The sequence below is a fragment of the Somniosus microcephalus genome, chromosome 2 (genome assembly GCF_052327205.1).
Source record: "Somniosus microcephalus isolate GS21.2 chromosome 2, FLI_Smic_1.0, whole genome shotgun sequence".
Lineage (NCBI taxonomy): Eukaryota > Metazoa > Chordata > Chondrichthyes > Squaliformes > Somniosidae > Somniosus > Somniosus microcephalus.
The window spans coordinates 3,185,166-3,202,897 of record NC_140988.1 but is presented as its reverse complement, the minus strand read 5'-3'; the positions used below and the strand labels follow the sequence as shown (position 1 = coordinate 3,202,897).

Below are 17,732 nucleotides of genomic sequence, written 5' to 3'. Positions count from 1 at the left end.
TTAACAAAAACACTGCAGGTCGCTAATCCTCAGCAGCGCAGTGAATGAATAAATAAAAGTCAGACTCCCATTTCTCTAGCACCTTTCACGACCACCGAACATCCCAAAGCGCTTTACAGCCAATGAAGTACTTTTTGAAGTGTAGTCACTGTTGTAATGTGGGAAACGCGGCAGCCAATTTGCGCACAGCAAGCTCCCAGAAACAGCAATGTGATAATGACCAGATCATCTGTTTTTGAAGGATAAATATTGGGCCAGGACACCGGGGATAACTCCCGTGCTCTTCTTCGAAATAGTGCCATGGGATCTCTAATGTCCACCTGAGAGAGCAGACGAGGCCTCAGTTTAACATCTCATCCGAAAGACAGCACCTCCGACAGTGCGGAGCTCCCTCAGTACTGCTCCTCCGACAGTGCGGTGCTCCCTCAGTACTGCCCCTCCAACAGTGCGGCGCTCCCTCAGTACTACCCCTCCGACAGTGCGGCGCTCCCTCAGTACTGACCCTCCGACAGTGCGGCTCTCCCTCAGTACTGCCCCTCCGACAGTGCAGCGCTCCCTCAGTACTGCCCCTCCGACAGTGCGGCGCTCCCTCAGTACTGCCCCTCTGACAGTGCGGTGCTCCCTCAGTACTGTCCCTCCGACAGTGCGGCGCTCCCTCAGTACTGCCCCTCTGACAGTGCGGTGCTCCCTCAGTACTGTCCCTCCGACAGTGCGGCGCTCCCTCAGTACTGTCCCTCCGACAGTGCGGCGCTCCCTCAGTACTGACCCTCCGACAGTGCGGCGCTCCCTCAGTACTGCCCCTCCGACAGTGCGGCGCTCCCTCAGTACTGCACCTCCGACAGTGCGGCGCACCCTCAGTACTGCCCCTCCGAAAGTGCGGCGTTCCCTCAGTACTGACCCTCCGACAGTGCGGCGCTCCCTCAGTACTGCCCCTCCGACAGTGCGGCGCTCCCTCAGTACTGCCCCTGCGACAGTGCGGCGCTCCCTCAGTACTGCCTCTCCAACAGTGCGGCGCTCCCTCAGTACTGCCCCTCCGACAGTGCGGCGCTCCCTCAGTACTGTCCCTCCGACAGTGCGGTGCTCCCTCAGTACTGTCCCTCCGACAGTGCGGCGCTCCCTCAGTACTGTCCCTCCAACAGTGCAGCGCTCTCTCAGTACTGTCCCTCCGACAGTGCGGCGCTCCCTCAGTACTGACCCTCCGACAGTGCGGCGCTCCCTCAGTACTGCCCCTCCGACAGTGCGGCGCTCCCTCAGTACTGCCCCTCCGACAGTGCGGCGCTCCCTCAGTACTGCCCCTCCGACAGTGCGGTGCTCCCTCAGTACTGACCCTCCGACAGTGCGGCGCTCCCACTGTACTGCCCCTCCGACAGTGCGGCGCTCCCTCAGTACTGCCCCTCCGACAGTGCGGCGCTCCCTCAATACTGACCCTCCGACAGTGCGGCGCTCCCTCAGTACTGTCCCTCCGACAGTGCGGCGCTCCCTCAGTACTGCCCCTCAGACAGTGCGGGGCTCCCTCAGTACTGCCCCTCCGACAGTGCGACGCGCCCTCAGTACTGCCCCTCCGACAGTGCGGCGCTCCCTCAGCACTGCACTGGCGTGTCAGCCTGGATTTTTGTGCTCAAGTCTCTGGAGTGAGACTTGAACCCAAAACCTGCTGAGTCAGCGGCGAGAATGCTGCCCACTGAACCACAGCTGACACATTCGCTCCCTCAATACCTCCTCTCTGGTGAAGAAGGCCCAGCAGCGCCTATATTTCCTAAGGAGGCTGAAGGGATGTAACCTGTCACCCCTGATCCTCTCTAACTTTTACCGCTGCACAATAGAGAGCATCCTGACGAACTGTATCACAGTATGGTATGGCAGCTGTAGCTACTATGACCGGAAAGCCCTGCAGCGGGTAGTCAAAACTGCCCAACGCATTACCGGCACCCGGCTACCGACCATAGAGCACATATACCAAAAACGCTGTTTACGGAGGTCACGGTCAATCATCAAACACCCTACCCACCCCAGCCACAGTCTGTTCGCCCTCCTGCCATCTGGGAGACGCTACAGATGCATTCGCACCCGTACGACCAGATTTAGGAACAGCTTCTTTCCCAGGGCTGTCGTCCTACTGAACTCCACAAATTAACTCTAAAGCCTGCACATCTGCCAATGCACTTTATTATGGTTATGTTTATGTTAATGTATTACAAGCCAAATGTATGTTGAATGTTTAAATGTCTTAATCTAAATGTACACTCTCGGGAGCCGCAAGCCTACATTTCGTTGTACTGCACTTGTGCACTAACAATGACAATAAAGTGGATTTTTATTATTATTAATATTAATTAGAACCCCAGTCTCCTGCGTGACAGGCAGGGACGCTGACCACTATACTAGTGAGGAAGTTGTGAAAGGGTTACATGATGCCACCTTGCCCTGCACCAATTTACATTTGGGGAATGCGGTTTTTCAGCATCAAGTGTTCGATACTGTTAAAAAAAATCTGGGGAAAACCACAGCTCCATATTGTAAAATGGTTCTACTTCATCAGGAAAGTTGTAAGTCCGAGAATTGCAAGTTCCCATCTGGTCTTCCGGGATTAGCAGAAGCATAAACAGTAAGACAGCACATGCTGCAAAACCCAGAAAACACATCAAATGACGGCCAGTCTCTGCCTGTCGGTGCTGTGCCAGTGCGCCCTGTGCCAGTGCTTGTGGCTTCTGCCGGTTCTCTCATTGCCCCTTTATATGTGGAGGCAGGTTTTAAATCCCGCTGCTGCCCCAAGTCTCCATTACGCAAGCGCAGTTTTTTCCGTCCCCACCTTGTCCCCTTCATCCCCTCACCCCCTTCATCCCCTCACCCCCTTCACCCCCTCACCCCCCTCACCCCCTTCATCCCCCTCACCCCCTCACCCCCTCACCCCCTTCACCCCCTCACCCCCCTCACCCCCTTCATCCCCTCACCCCCCTCACCCCCTTCACCCCCTCACCCCCCACCCCCTTCACCCCCTCACCCCCTCATCCCCCTCTCCGCCCTCAATTCCTCCCCCTCCCCTCACCCCCTCACCCCCCTCACCCCCTTCATCCCCTCATCCCCTCACCCCCTTCATCCCCTCACCCCCTTCACCCCCTCACCCCCCTCACCCCCTTCATCCCCTCACCCCCTTCATCCCCTCACCCCCCTCACCCCCTTCATCCCCTCACCCCTTCACCCCCTCACCCCCTCACCCCCTTCATCCCCTCACCCCCCTCACCCCCTTCACCCCCTCACCCCCCACCCCCTTCACCCCCTCACCCCCCTCACCCCCCCATCCCCCTCTCCGCCCTCAATTCCTCCCCCTCCCCTCACCCCCTCACCCCCCTCACACCCCTCACCCCCTCATCCCCCTCTCCACCCTCAATTCCTCCCCATCCCCCTCACCCCCCCTCACCCCCCTCACGCCCCTCACCCCCCTCACCCCCCTCACACCCTCACGCCCCTCACCCCCCTCACCCCCTCATTCCCCTCTCCACCCTCAATTCCTCCCCATCCCCCTCACCCCCCTCACGCCCCTCACGCCCCTCACCCCCCTCTCTCCACCCTCAATTCCTCCCCCTCCCCCTCACCCCCTCACCCCCCTCACCCCCTCACCCCCCTCACGCCCCTCACGCCCCTCACCCCCCTCTCTCCACCCTCAATTCCTCCCCCTCCCCCTCACCCCTCACCCCCTCAATTCCCCCCTCCCCCCTCATCGCACTGCGTGTGACGGACCCCGCCTGGTTTTCGCTCCGTTAACTGATGGATGGAGAATCCATTGGGCTCCTTCACCTCAGTGCGATCCCTCTGCCCGCTATCCCTCTGGGCAATGAACCAAGCAACACAGTCAGAGCAAAACTTGCCCCAGTTTCAATATCCTTATTTTGCGTACAGCTATTTCGATCTTTCTAACTTAATGCAAGTCTATCTTGTCCTTTTTGGGGAGGCCTAGAAAAAATCAATTGAATTCATCATTTTTAATACTCATTCCCCATGGGGCAGTCTGACTGACACAGAATAATAAGCAGATACCTTGCTGCTCCTGTCATTCTTTGATGCCCTACAATTGGAAACCACATGAATTTTGTTGAAGAAAAGGTGTCCAAAAAAAGAGCTTATCCTTTGCATTGTTAATGATAATAGTGCGGGGAGCACTGGGCGCAGCAGGTCGGTAAATCAGGGGACTGAATGGTTCTTGTACATGGATCCCAGCCTCATCATTATTGTTGCTAAGTGATCAAATACTTGAAATGGCTCTTTCTACCTGGAATCATTTTTTTTTAATGTATCAAACTTAACCACAATGAAGCCAGGCTACCAGCTGAAGGAATATGAAGCAGTCATTGCTCACATTGCCAAGGAAATTCAATTTTATGAATTCGATTTTCCCATCGCACAGCTGCGGACAAATGAGAATATTCTGCAGAGGATTTCCGCTTCTCAGCAAGTCCTGAGATTGGTCGTGTTAACTCCCTGGGAGTCATTTTCCGTTTGACCCATAGGCGCATACCCTTGCATGTTGGGACAGTGTGGGCACAATGGCGGAAAGCCGTGGCAGCGCGACTGCGGGTGCTTAATATGTGAGGCTGTTGGGCAAGAATTTCTGTAGAATTTCCTTATCCCAGCTGCAATAAATTAAGACTTGCATTTCTATAGCACCTTTCACAACCTCAGGATGTCCCAAAGTGCTTTACAGCCAATGAAGTACTTTTTGAAGTGTAGTCACTGTTGTAATGTAGGAAACGCGGCAGCCAATTTGCGCACAGCAAGCTCCCACACACAGTAATGTGATAATGGCCAGATAATCTGTTTTAGCGATGTTGATTGAGGGATAAATATTGGCCCCAGGACACTGGGGAGAACTCCCCTGCTCCTCTTCGAAGTAAATTTAAAATATTCAGCCTTGTGTTCAAATCCCTCCATGGCCTCACCCTTTCCCTATCTCTGTAACCTCCACCAGCCCTACAACCCTCCGAGATCTCTGCGCTCCTCTAATTCTGCTCTCTTGAGCATCCCCGATTTCTATCGCTCCACCATTGGTGGCCGTGCCTTCTGTTGCCTGGGCCCTAAGCTCTGGAATTCCCTCCCTAAACCTCTCCACCTCTCTCTCCTCCTTTAAGATGCTCCTTAAAACCTTCCTCTTTGACCAAGCTTTTGGTTACCTGTCCTAATATCTGCTTATGCGGCACGGTGTTGAATTTTATCTGATAACACTCCTGTGAAGCGTCTTGGGACGTTTTACTACATTAAAGGTGCTATATAACTACAAGTTGTTGTTATTGTCGGGCAGCATTGACAGGAGCACCTGGTAAGTGTCCCAATTTCCCTTGTGGCCAGTCTGCCCCGATAACTGATCCTGCAGAGGTTTGTAAAATGCTCCTGGACAATGGCGCCACCGAACAGCGGAGGAGGTGAAAACTTAACGCAGAGCAGGTTATTAATCTCATTTTGCTGTACAAGCTCTTGGTCAGACCTGGTCTGAGACCTGCTACTGCTCACTGGCAGAGGATAAACCCCTACAGTCACTGAATATTATGTTCTGCAAGAAGTGGAGGAGGGAAGGAAAATAAGAAACAGGAGCAGGAGATGACCATTCGGCCCCTCGAGCCTGCTCCGCCATTCAATAAGATCGTGGCTGATCTTCGACCTCAACTCCACTTTCCTGCATTATCCCTATATCCCTTGATTCCCTTAAAATGTATTGACCTCAGCCTTGAATATACTCATCGACTGAGCATCCACAGCCCTCTGGGGCAGAGAATTCCAAAGATTCACAACTCTCTGAGTGAAAGGAAAGAAAGACTTGCATTTCTGTAGCGCCTTTCATGACCACTGGACATCCCAAAGTGCTTCGCAGCCAATGAAGTACTTTTTGAAGTGTAGTCACTGTTGTAATGTAGGAAACGCGGCAGACAATTTGCGCACAGCAAGCTCCCACAAACAGCAATGTGATAATGACCAGGTAATCTGTTTTTGTTATGTTGATTGAGGGATAAATATCAGCCCAGGACACCAGGGACAACTCCCCTGCTTCTCTTCGGAATAGTGCCATGGGATCTTTTACGTCCACGGGATCTTTTACATCCACCTGTGAGAGCAGACAGGGCCTGGGTTCAGCGGCTCATCCGAAAGACGACACCTCCGACAGTGCAGCACTCCACTGGAGTGTCAGCCTGGATTTTTGTACTCAAGTTCCATGGCATAGGATTTGAACCCACAACCTTCTGACTCAGAAGCAAGTGTGCTACCCACTGAGCCATGGCTGACACAGAGTGAAGAAATTTCTCCTCAGCTCAGTCCTAAATGGCCGACCCCTTATTCTTAGACTGTGACCCCTGGTTCTAGACTCTCCAGCCAGGGGAAACATCCTCTCAGCAGCGACCCTGTCAAGCCCTGTAAGAATTTTATGCGTTTCAAGGAGATCACCTCTCATTCTTCTAAACTCTAGAGAATATAGGACTATTTGGACAGTTCTTCCAAAGAGCCGGCACAGACATGATGGGCTGAATGGCCTCCTTCTGTGCTGGATCATTAATGAATCTATGAGAGGAACACCTTTGACATCAGCTTGTGCTTTAGTGCCTCTCGTTTGTAATTAGTGAAAAATGCTGTAACATCACTTTCTTTATAACTTGTTCTGTTGTGTCAATAGTTTTGATTTATGAAGCAACTTGCTCTTGCAGATTTTATCTGCAAATAATAATATTCTCTTAATATTTGGTCTCACATTAATCAAACTAAATAACCTTCTCACTAAGCTCATGAGATGAGTAATTTTTGTAAACACTAAAATCCAAGATATAGAAGCAACTGGAGACAATGTGACAGCTGGTGCTCCACCTTATTAGATTGAAATTTGATGACACTGTAAAATAATTCAATAAACAGAGTCTGCCCAAATCCTAACTCTGTCTGAAAATATCTCGCTATATTTCTGCAGATCAAAGCTACCAGACGTAGAGAAGATGTTTCCATTTGTGGAGGGTCCAAAACTAGGGGCCATGAATAGTTAGTCACTAATGACTCCAGCAGGGAATTCAGGAGAAACTCCTTTCATAGAATCATCGAATCATAGAATGGTTACAGCACAGAAGGAGGCCATTCGGCCTGTCGAGCCTGTGCTGGCTCTCTGCAAGAGCACCTCAAACAGTCCCACTTCCCGCCCTTTCCCCGTAGCCCTGTAATTTTTTTCCTTCAGGTATTTATCCAATTCCCTTTTGAAAGCCACGATTGAATCTTCCTCCACCACCCTTTCAGGCAGTGCATTCCAGATCATAACCACTCGCTGCATAAAAAAGTTTTTCCTCATGTCGCCTTTGGTTCTTTTGCCAATCACCTTAAATCTGTGTCCTCTGGTTCTCGACCCTTCCACCAATGGGAACAGTTTCTCTCTATCTACTCTGTCCAGATCCCTCATGATTTTGAACACCTCCATCAAATCTCCTCTCAACCTTCTCTGCTCCAAGGAGAACAACCCCAGCTTCTCCAGTCTATCGACGTAACTGAAGCCCCTCATCCCTGGAATCATTCTCGTAAATCTGTTCTGCACCTTCTCTAAGGCCTTCACATCCTTCCTAAAGTGCGGTGCCCAGAATTGGACACAGTACTCCAGTTGAGGCCGAACCAGTGTTTTATACAGGTTCATCATAGTTTCCACACTTTTGTACTCTATGCCTCTATTTATGAAACCCAAGATCCCGTAAGCCTTTTTAACTGCTTTCTCAACCTGCCCTGCCACCTTCAATGATTTGTGCACACATACCCCCAGGTCTCTCTGTTCATGCACCCCCTTTAGGATTGTACCCTTTAGTTTATATTTCCTCTCCTCATTCTTTCTACCAAAATGTATCACTTCGCACTTTTCTGCGTTAAATTTCATCTGCCACGTGTCCGCCCATTTCACCAGCCTGTCTATGTCTTCCTGAAGTCTATCACTATCCTCCTCACTGTTCACTATACTTCCAAGTTTTGTGTCATCTGCAAATTTTGAAATTGTGCCCTGTACACCCACGTCCAAGTCATTAATGGCCCAGAAATTCAGGTCGAGGGCTTCCCGCGGGTGTAAGCCCCCACCCTGCACTTACCTAGCGCGCCGGCCGTTGAGCTGTGGGCCCGCATGGGATTCCGATCCTGGGCCTGCTTCAGCTGCCGGCGCGCAGTGCTTGCGTATCCCAGGGGCGCAGTTAGTTCGATGCGTCCCCTGGGATCACGTGGGCCATGCAGAGCCAATCAGAGCAGGGAATGCTTCATTCATAAGTTTGACAGGAAGTGCTGTCAAACTTATAAATACTACGGGCCCCAAAACATCACTAAAACTTCAAATACATTTTTTTTAAATCACATTTTTTAAATAAACTATAAATTACATGAAATAACTATTTTAAACAATAATTTAAATTTTTGAACAAAAATAATTTTATTTTCTAATGGGGCTAAAAATAAACTTACCTTTCTTTAAAGTATTTAAAAATAATAAACCTGTGGAAAAAATATTTTAATTTTAATTAATTCACCACTTACCTTGTAAAAAGCAGGCCTTGCGACTGCTTTTTATATGTGTAAATTCTGGAGACTTACCCTCCCGGGAAAACCTGTAAAAAAAACGTAAGTTCGATGCGCACGCGCTGCCTCTCCTGCACACGCGTTCAAACTCTGAACCCCTTCTTTCAGGGGAACGGAAGTGCCGGTTTCCCGCGCATGCGCAGTGCATGCATGAAACCGGCACTTCCATTGGGCCTACGGGTGAGTACCCCGTGCGTACTCACCCGTGGAGACCCGAGTTTCTGGGCCAATATATATCAAGGAAAGCAGTGGTCCTAGTACCGACTCCTGGGGAACACCACTGTATACCTTCCTCCAGTCCGAAAAACAACCGTTCACCACTACTCTCTGTTTCCTATCACTTAGCCAATTCCGTATCCATGCTGTCACTGTCCCTTTTATTCCATGGGCTTCAACTTTGCTGGCAAGCCTATTATGTGGCACTTTGTCGAACACCTTTTGGAAATCCATGTACACCACGTCAACCGCATTACCCTCATCAACCTTCTGTTACCTCATCAAAAAATTCGATCAAGTTGGTTAAACACAATTTGCCTTTAACAAATCCGTGCTGGCTTTCCTTAATTAATCCAAGTGACTGTTAACTTTGTCCCTGATTATTGTTTCTAAAAGCTTCCCCACTACCGAGGTTAAACTGACTGGCCTGTAGTTGCTGGGTTTATCTTTACACCCTTTTTGAACAAAGGTGTAACATTTGCAATTTCCAGTCCTCTGGCACCACCCCCGTATCTATGGAGGATTGGAATATTATGGCCAGTACCTCCGCGATTTCCACCCTTAATTCCCTCAGCATCCTAGGATGCATCCCATCTGCTCCTGGTGATTTATCTACTTTAAGTACAGCCAGCCTTTCTAATACCTCTTTATCAACTTTTATCCTATCAAGTGTCTCCACTGCCTCCTCCTTCACTATGTCTATGGCAGCATCCTCTTCCTTGGTGAAGACAGATGCAAAGTACTCATTTAGTACCTCAGCCATGCCCTCTGCCTCCATTCGTAGGTCTCCGTTTTGGTCCCTAATCGGCCCCACTCCACTTCTTAATACCCGTTTACTATTTATATGCCTACAGAAGACTTTTGGATGACCTTTTATGTTGGTTGCCAGTCTATTCTCATACCCTCTCTTTGCCCCTCTTATTTTCTTTTTCACTTCTCCTCTGACCTTTCTATATATTGCCTGATTCTCAGATGTATTCCCGACCTGACATCTGTCATACGCGCTCTTTTTCTGCTTCATCATATTCTCTATCTCTTTCGTCATCCAGGGAGCCCTGACTTTAGTTGCCCTGCCTTTCCCCCGAGTGGGAATGTACCTCGACTGTACCCAAACTATTTCCTCTTTAAAGGCAGCCCATTGTTCCATTACAGTTTTGCCTGCCAATCTTTGATTCCAGTTTACCCGGGCCAGATCCGTTCTCATCCCACTGAAATTGTCCTTCCCCCAGTTAAACATTCTTACTCTAGATTGCTCCCTGTCCTTTTCCATAGCTAATCTGAACCTTCTGATACAATGATCACTGTTCCCTAAATGTTCCCCTGTTGACACTTACTCCACTTGACCCACCTCATTCCCCAGAACCAGATCCAGCAACGCCTCCTCCCTTGTCGGGCCGGAAACATATTGATCAAGAAAGTTCTCCTGAACACACTTCAGAAATTCTTTCCCTTCTCTGCCCTTTACACTATTAAGATTCCAGTCTATATTAGGCTAGTTGACATCCCCCATTATCACTGCTCTATAGTTCTTGCACTCTCTGTAATTTCTCTGTAAATTTGCTCCTCCATATCTTTCCCACTATTTGGTGGTCTATAGAATACACCTAGTAGTGTAATGGCACCTCTATTATTTCTTAACTCTAGCCACATAGATTCTGTCCTTGGCCCCCTCCAGGACATCCTCCCTCTCCAGCACTGTAACATTCTCCTTAACCAATACTGCCACACCACCTCCTATCTTTCCTTCCCTATCTTTCCTGAACACCTTATAACCAGGAATATTTAATACCCAATCCTGCCCTTTTTTGAGCCAGTTATTGCCACAACATCATATTCCCATGTGACTATTTGCGCCTGCAGTTCACTTACCTTGTTTACTGTAATGATATCAGCAAATAGAGATGGTATTTGCCTGTTTGATTATGAAGCCTTACCAGCAGGTTTGCATGTATTGATTGCTTGTGCCTGACCAGCAGAGGGCATGTGACAGAGACAAGCAAGGCAGTTTAGTTTAGTTTCAGTTTCATTCTAGATGCATCACTAGCATGATGTCTCCTGTAAATGCTGTTAAAAGAGTTGAACAAGCTTTAGATTAAAAGACATTCTCTTTCATAATTGTCTCGTCATTGAACCCACAAAGAAATCAATACATGGTGTCAGAAGTGATTGAAAGAGATGAAGGGAAAAAATCTGAAGTTAAATCAGCTCTCCACAAATTAGCAAGCCAAAAGAGAACATCGTTACTTACCATTAGAGAATAGCTAACGAAGTGAAAAATGGAAGGTTTACTCCCACCGGCGACACTTCAGTTGACAGGTAATGTGGCTGAAAATTGGAGGAGGTTCAAACAACGTGTGGGGTTGTATTTAGCGGCAATCGGAGCTGACGAGAAAAGTTATAAAAGGAAATCGTCACTGTTCTTACATGTCGTGGGTGATGAAGCGCTGGAGGTGTATAATAACTTCACATTCGCTGCTGGTGGAGACAAAATGAAGCTAGATAAAATAATGGAACAGTTTGAGGCCTACTGCATACCTAAACGTAACGTGACGTTTGAGAGGCACAGATTTTTCACATGTGTACAGAAAACAGGTGAGACTATTGATCAGTATGTGACTGAACTGAGAAACAGAAGCAAAACGTGTGAATTTGGGGGACTGACAGACTCGCTGATAAAAGACAGACTGGTGTGTGGTATTCCAGATAATGGTCTAAGGGAAAGACTGCTAAGAGAGCAAGATCTAGACCTGGGAAAAGCCATAGCACTGTGTAGGGCTACAGAGACTGTGAAGTTGCAGGCAAAGGAGCTGTTCAATGACAATAGCTGCAATGTGGATGCAGTGAGAAAGAACGGATACAAACCGTTTAACAAAACGAGCGCCAATGTGAAAAAAGAGGCGTGGCCAGCGAACGAAAATGAAAGGGACAATCGAAAGTCATGTAGTCGATGCGGTACACAGCATCCACCAAGAAAGTGTCCAGCATATGGTAAAACATGCAATAGTTGCAACAAGAACAACCATTATGCCCGTTGCTGCAAGAACCAAGTGCAACAAAGCAAGGTCCATGCAGTAGATGAAAGCGACATAGAGGAGTTCTATGTAGATGTTGTGTCTGAAAACAAAAAAGAAGAAAGAGACTGGATGTTGACACTAAAAGTGAATGACATACACATTCCATTTAAATTGGATACTGGAGCACAAATTAATGTGATATCAGAGACTGATTTTAAGAAAATTAGACCCAGACCAAAGATACATGGAATAAAAGTGAAAGTGACAGGATACTCAGGTACTGATATACCAGTGAAAGGAAGATGCATTGTCAAAGTAACACACAAGGACAGAGAGCACACGCTAGCATTAATCGTGGTGCCAAAGGATGTGCAAGCCATACTAGGTTTAAAAGCCTGTGAGAGACTGAACCTGGTAAAGAGAGTCCTCATTGTGGAAAGCGAAGGAGAGACAGTCTATGATGAACTGAATGTTGCGTACACACCGGGTAAGCTGATGTATACAGCAGACACGTTGTCCAGAGCTGTTGACCCAGGAGAGCCCGCAAACACAGTGAAAAGACTGATGTACAAGGCAAAAGACAGTGGAACTGACTTCTACCAGAGCATGCTTGTATACTGCACAACGCCGCTCGAGTGTGGTATGTCACCAGCCCAACTCCTGATGGGACGTCGGCTAAGGTCAAACCTACCCATCCCGGAGAACCTCCTGAAAACAAACGAGGGGGAGAAAGTGAGGAAGTTCAAAGAACAACAGAAAGAAAAGCAAAAGTACTACTATGACAGAGGAACACAAAACCTACCTGAACTCCACACTGGTGACCAAGTAAGGTTCAAAGACAAAACAAACACATGGACTCAGAAGGGAACTGTCCTGAGTGAAGTTCAACCAAGATCATACACCATTCAGACAGATGAGGGTGCTGTTCTGAGAAGAAACCGTCGAGATCTTCTCATGGGACCAGCCACAGCAGGTCAAGAGACTGATACTGTTGAACAACCTGATCACACAGCTGAGAAACCATCATCTGAGGCAACAACTCAGATTCAAGGACAATCAATCAGAAAATCCTCAAGACACGTGGAGCCTCCTGAGAGACTCATTGAGCAAATTAGGTAAGGACTATTGTTATAGAAGGAAGTAATGTTATCTTATTCTTTCTTCAAGTTCTAGTGTATTGACATATTTCATGTGAACACACAAAGCAAGGTTAAAAAACCTTGATCATGATCATGATAATGTAAGTTCATTAAGTGTTACAGTTAAAATGCAGATTAATACAAAGAAAACATGTTGTTAGTTAAAAGTAAAATACTTTTGTTTTAAGAAAAGGAGATGTAATGATATCAGCAAATAGAGATGGTATTTGCCTGTTTGATTATGAAGCCTTACCAGCAGGTTTGCATGTATTGATTGCTTGTGCCTGACCAGCAGTGAGCATGTGACAGAGACAAGCAAGGCAGTCTAGTTTAGTTTCAGTTTCGTTCCAGATGCATCACTAGCATGATGTCTCCTGTAAATGCTGTTAAAAGAGTTGAACAAGCTTTAGATTAAAAGACATTCTCTTTCATAATTGTCTCGTCATTGAACCCACAAAGAAATCAATACATTTACTACACTTCGTGTGTTCACATACATACACTGTAAACCCATCTTAGACCATCCTGTATTCTCTTAGTTTGACCCCACCTTACCATTTCTTACTTTATGCTCTCTGCACCTGGGAACAGCACCACCTCCAAGTTCCCCTCCAAGTCACACACCATCCTGACTTGGAAATATATCGGCTGTTCCTTCATCATCGCTGGGTCAAAATCCTGGAACTCCTTCCGTAACAGCACTGTGGGAGCACCTTCACTACACGGACTGCAGCGGTTCAAGAAGGCTGCTCACCACCACCTTCTCGAGGGCAATTAGGGGATGGGCAATAAATGCTGGCCTGGCCAGCAATGCCCACATCCCAGGAACAAATAAAAAATTTTTTAAGGGGAAGCCAGATAAGTACGCAAGGGAGAAAGGAATAGAAGGATATGCTGATGGGGTGAGATGAAGAGGGGTGGGAGGAGGCTGGTGTGGAGCATAAACACCGGCACGGACCAGTTGGGCCGAATGGACTGTTTCTGTGCTGTCGACTCACTGTAAATAAAATTGATTAACTGCAGCTGCTGTTAGAGCAGGAAGATGATGTTTTAGTCTTGGCACGGAACTCAGCTTCAGGCAGGGCAGGATCTGCTATACCTTTTCCAGGGGAGAGACACAGGGGAAATAAGGAACAGGGCAGCCAAATTAATGAAAGACAGCCTTAGAAAGGAAAGTTTTTATGGATAGTGGTGTTCTGACAGTGTCTATCTAGGCAGAATTAAGAAATAATATAAAAGGTCTATTATCTTTTTGGGAGGGTATTATAGACCACCAAATAGTGGGCAGGAAATGAAGGGTGAGATTTGGATGCAGTGTAGGCAGGTTTGCAGTAGTGACAGAGCTGCAATTATAGGGGACAAGGTAGACTGGGGTAAGACAAACATCTATCAAAATGAGGAGGGGTTCCCTGAATGCGTGCAGGACTATTTTCCTTAACCAGTCTGCGGGCATGCCTACTTGAAAAATCAATCCTTATGTTTCCTCCCAGCCACCCTCCCTCAGAACTGACGTTTGTCGACTTTCTGTTGATATCTAGGTCTGCATCATGGCCACGAGCTCCCAACGCTCCTCCATTTCGCTGCCAAAAATGGACTCGAGAACCTCACCACGCTGCTTCTGGAGTGCCCTGGAGCAGCCCAGGCCTCCGCGGTCCTGAACGCGCACGGAGAAAATCCAAGGGATCTCGCTGAGAGGAACGGCTCTCAACACATCCGGGAGCTGATAGAGAGATTCACAGTAAGTTACCTCAGTGCCCTCTTCCCCTTTTTCATTCGACCCAAGTGATGTGATGCAACAAAAGTCAGCAAACACAAAGTTAACCTGGTCATCGCAGAGAAGGCGATGGGCCAACAGTAGAGTTGAGTAGAACGGGCCTATACTCTCTGGCCGGAGTTTTGCCAGTGCTCAGAGGGCGGGTCCGCTGTCAAAATCAAAAAGATTGACAGCAGGTCGGGATCCCGCTCTGAACCCGCCTCCCTGTCAGTTTCCCAAGTGTCGGGTCTGTCTGCGCTTTACAGACCCGACACCAAGTGGCGGGTCAGCTTGTTAAAAGGTACTTAAACTCCATTTTACCGTGTACTTACCGTTTTACCAGCTTTTTCATGAGGTTCCCATCACTCGGGATCATGTCAGGTAAGTAGGCCGGGCTGTCAATGACACTCCATTACTAAGAATAGGTGACAGCGGCAAAAGTGGTATAAAAGCTACCATTTCACATCTGTTCACTTTCCAATCTGAGAAGCTTGAGCCTTCAGGATTTGGAAGACACTTTTGAGCTGTATGCACTTTGGAAGTGTTTGGAGTAAACTCTCTATCCACTGTCACCTCCTTGGAGCAACCTCTCACCATTGACAGATCGCTTCTGTCATCTCAATTTCAGCTGCCATCTATTTCAGCAGCATCAGTGCCCTTGGAAAAAAGCTCACCTTGGTCCTCAGAATCCAACCACGATCAGCCCCAACACCAACATCACCAGGCACACCAGCAGCACCAACAACAACATCAACCTTCTCCGCAATCACCTGATGCTGCACAGGACACAGGGCATCAGCACCCGACCACATTGATGTTCGCGAGGCTAGGGATGGCCTCACCATGGCCAGATTTACTTCACTTGACGCTGTACACCCTGGCTGCCACATGATGTGCCAGGTTGGCACCACCCTACACCAGCACAATAAAGCATCCCTACAATGCCCAAGCCATTCCTTTCACACTCATCACCATTGCGGGGGGTACCATTATGTCTCACCATTCACTGCAACTCACTGAGCCACTTCCAAAGGTGCACACAGATCTGTCCAAGAACGCAAAGTGTGGAAAATAAAGATTTCAATGTTTGGCAACACATCAACAGAAACTTTACATGCACATTGGTTAAAACACCCAAGTTCCTATCCTTGTGTGTTGTTAGTTGGTATGATTAGACTAGGATGAGGGTGAGTGCGAGGGGTGGCTAGTGAGATGGGGAAGTGATAATGTAGATGGAGAGGGATGGGTAGAGGTGCAAGGTAAGTTGGCGTGAGTAAGGATGTGCAGGAGTAGGGTAGGGAAGGCAGAGTGATGGGGATGTGATGAGTGGCACAGCAGGATGAGGTTGAGTGTGGCTTTGCAGTAACGTTTTGTGATCTACTGAGATCATTGAAAGGTTTGCGCCACTGCAGCCTGGCCCTCCTGACAACATCCCTGCTTGTGTCCTCCTGTGCAATGTGCAACCAGGCTGCATTGGTATCCTGGGGTGGTCTCTTCCGCCCATTGGAAGGGAAGAGAACCTCCCTGCGTGCTGTGACTCCCTCTATAAACATATGGAGGGAGTCTTGGGAGAGCCTGTGTGCAGCCATGCACCTTTGTGCAGTGATTGTCAGTGTTTGCAGCACCTGTAGAACACTGACCGCACAACTGACAAAATGAATGTGGACATGGCCCCTTTAAGCAAACTGGCTGATGACGCATCATCAAATGACATCTTCAGACCCGCTTCCTTCCGGGAACCTGGCAGGGCGGGGCTTAACAAGCCCCATCAACGGAAAACTCTTCTCACAGAGCAGGATGGAGCCGGGAGCGGGGTCACAACCTTTCATGTACCTTGGCCGCACTAAGCCTGCCTCGGTAGGTGAAATCGCGGCCACTGGAGTTTAGCAGAATGAGAGGTGATCTCATTAAATGTATAAGGTTCTGCGGGGGATTGACAGGGTAGATGCTGAGAGGCTGTTTTCCCCTGGCTGGAGAGTCTAGAACCAGGGGTCACAGTCTCAGGATAAGTGGTCGGCCATTTAGGACTGAGATGAGGAGAAATTTCTTCACTCAGAGGATTGTGAATCTTTGGAATTCTCTACCCCAGAGGGCTGTGGATGCTGAATCGTTGAGTATATTCAAGGCTGAGATCGATAGATTTTTGGACTCTCGGGGAATCGAGGGATATGGAGATCGGGCGGGAAAGTGGAGTTGAGGTCGAAGATCAGCCGTGATCTTATTGAATGGCGGAGCAGGCTCGAGGGGCCGAATGGCCGACTCCTGCTCCTAATTCTTATGTTCTTAGTAAGTCAGAGCCTTTTTATGGCACGATGAAGACTTCACTGATCCTCAATCATCAGAACTTCTGCAGACAAGGGGCCGAGTTCCGGGAAACTACCCGGTCCAGTAGAAAGCTCTTGGAGAATGTGGAGGTTCTACAGAAGAAGAGTTCTGGAGATACAAAATAAACCCGGAAGATGTTGGAAGTTTGCCGCTTCTCTCAAAGGTTAATGAGTTTGTTTGTGATTCTTCATCATAACTGACAGAAGAATCAGGAGAGTATTTTATAGATGATGAGATGCCAGTCTGTATCTTAAAAAATTGCAGGTGACTGTTCAAAAATGAGGGTTTGTTCTTGAAATGTTCAAGTATTGAAAAATCTTATTCCCTTTCCTCATTCTTTCTCCAGCCTCCCTGTCTGTAACCTTCTACACTGCTCCAACCAAACTGAATCTAACTCGCACCGAGTCCCGTTCACCCATCACCCCCTGTGCTCACTGAGACCCGTTCGCCCATCACCCCCTGTGCTCACCGAGACCCGTTCACCCATCACCCCCTGTGCTCACCCCGAGACCCGTTCACCCATCACCCCCTGTGCTCACTGAGACCCGTTCACCCATCACCCCCTGTGCTCACTGAGACCCGTTCGCCCATCACCCCCTGTGCTCACCGAGTCCCGTTCACCCATCACCCCCTGTGCTCACTGAGACCCGTTCGCCCATCACCCCGAGACCCGTTCACCCATCACCCCCTGTGCTCACTGAGACCCGTTCACCCATCACC

General features: G+C 48.5%; 1 protein-coding gene across 2 annotated transcripts in view; it reads left to right on the top strand.

The window, feature by feature from the left end:
• The window catches only part of LOC147122493 (B-cell scaffold protein with ankyrin repeats-like), a 378,498-nt gene that overhangs the window by 148,748 nt on the left and 212,018 nt on the right, over positions 1-17,732 (top strand). For both annotated transcript variants that reach the window (XM_086005800.1, XM_086005792.1), the window contains exon 8: positions 14,473-14,672. In XM_086005800.1, coding sequence (XP_085861926.1) covers positions 14,473-14,672 — 200 coding nt within the window. The remainder of the gene's footprint in view (positions 1-14,472; positions 14,673-17,732) is intronic.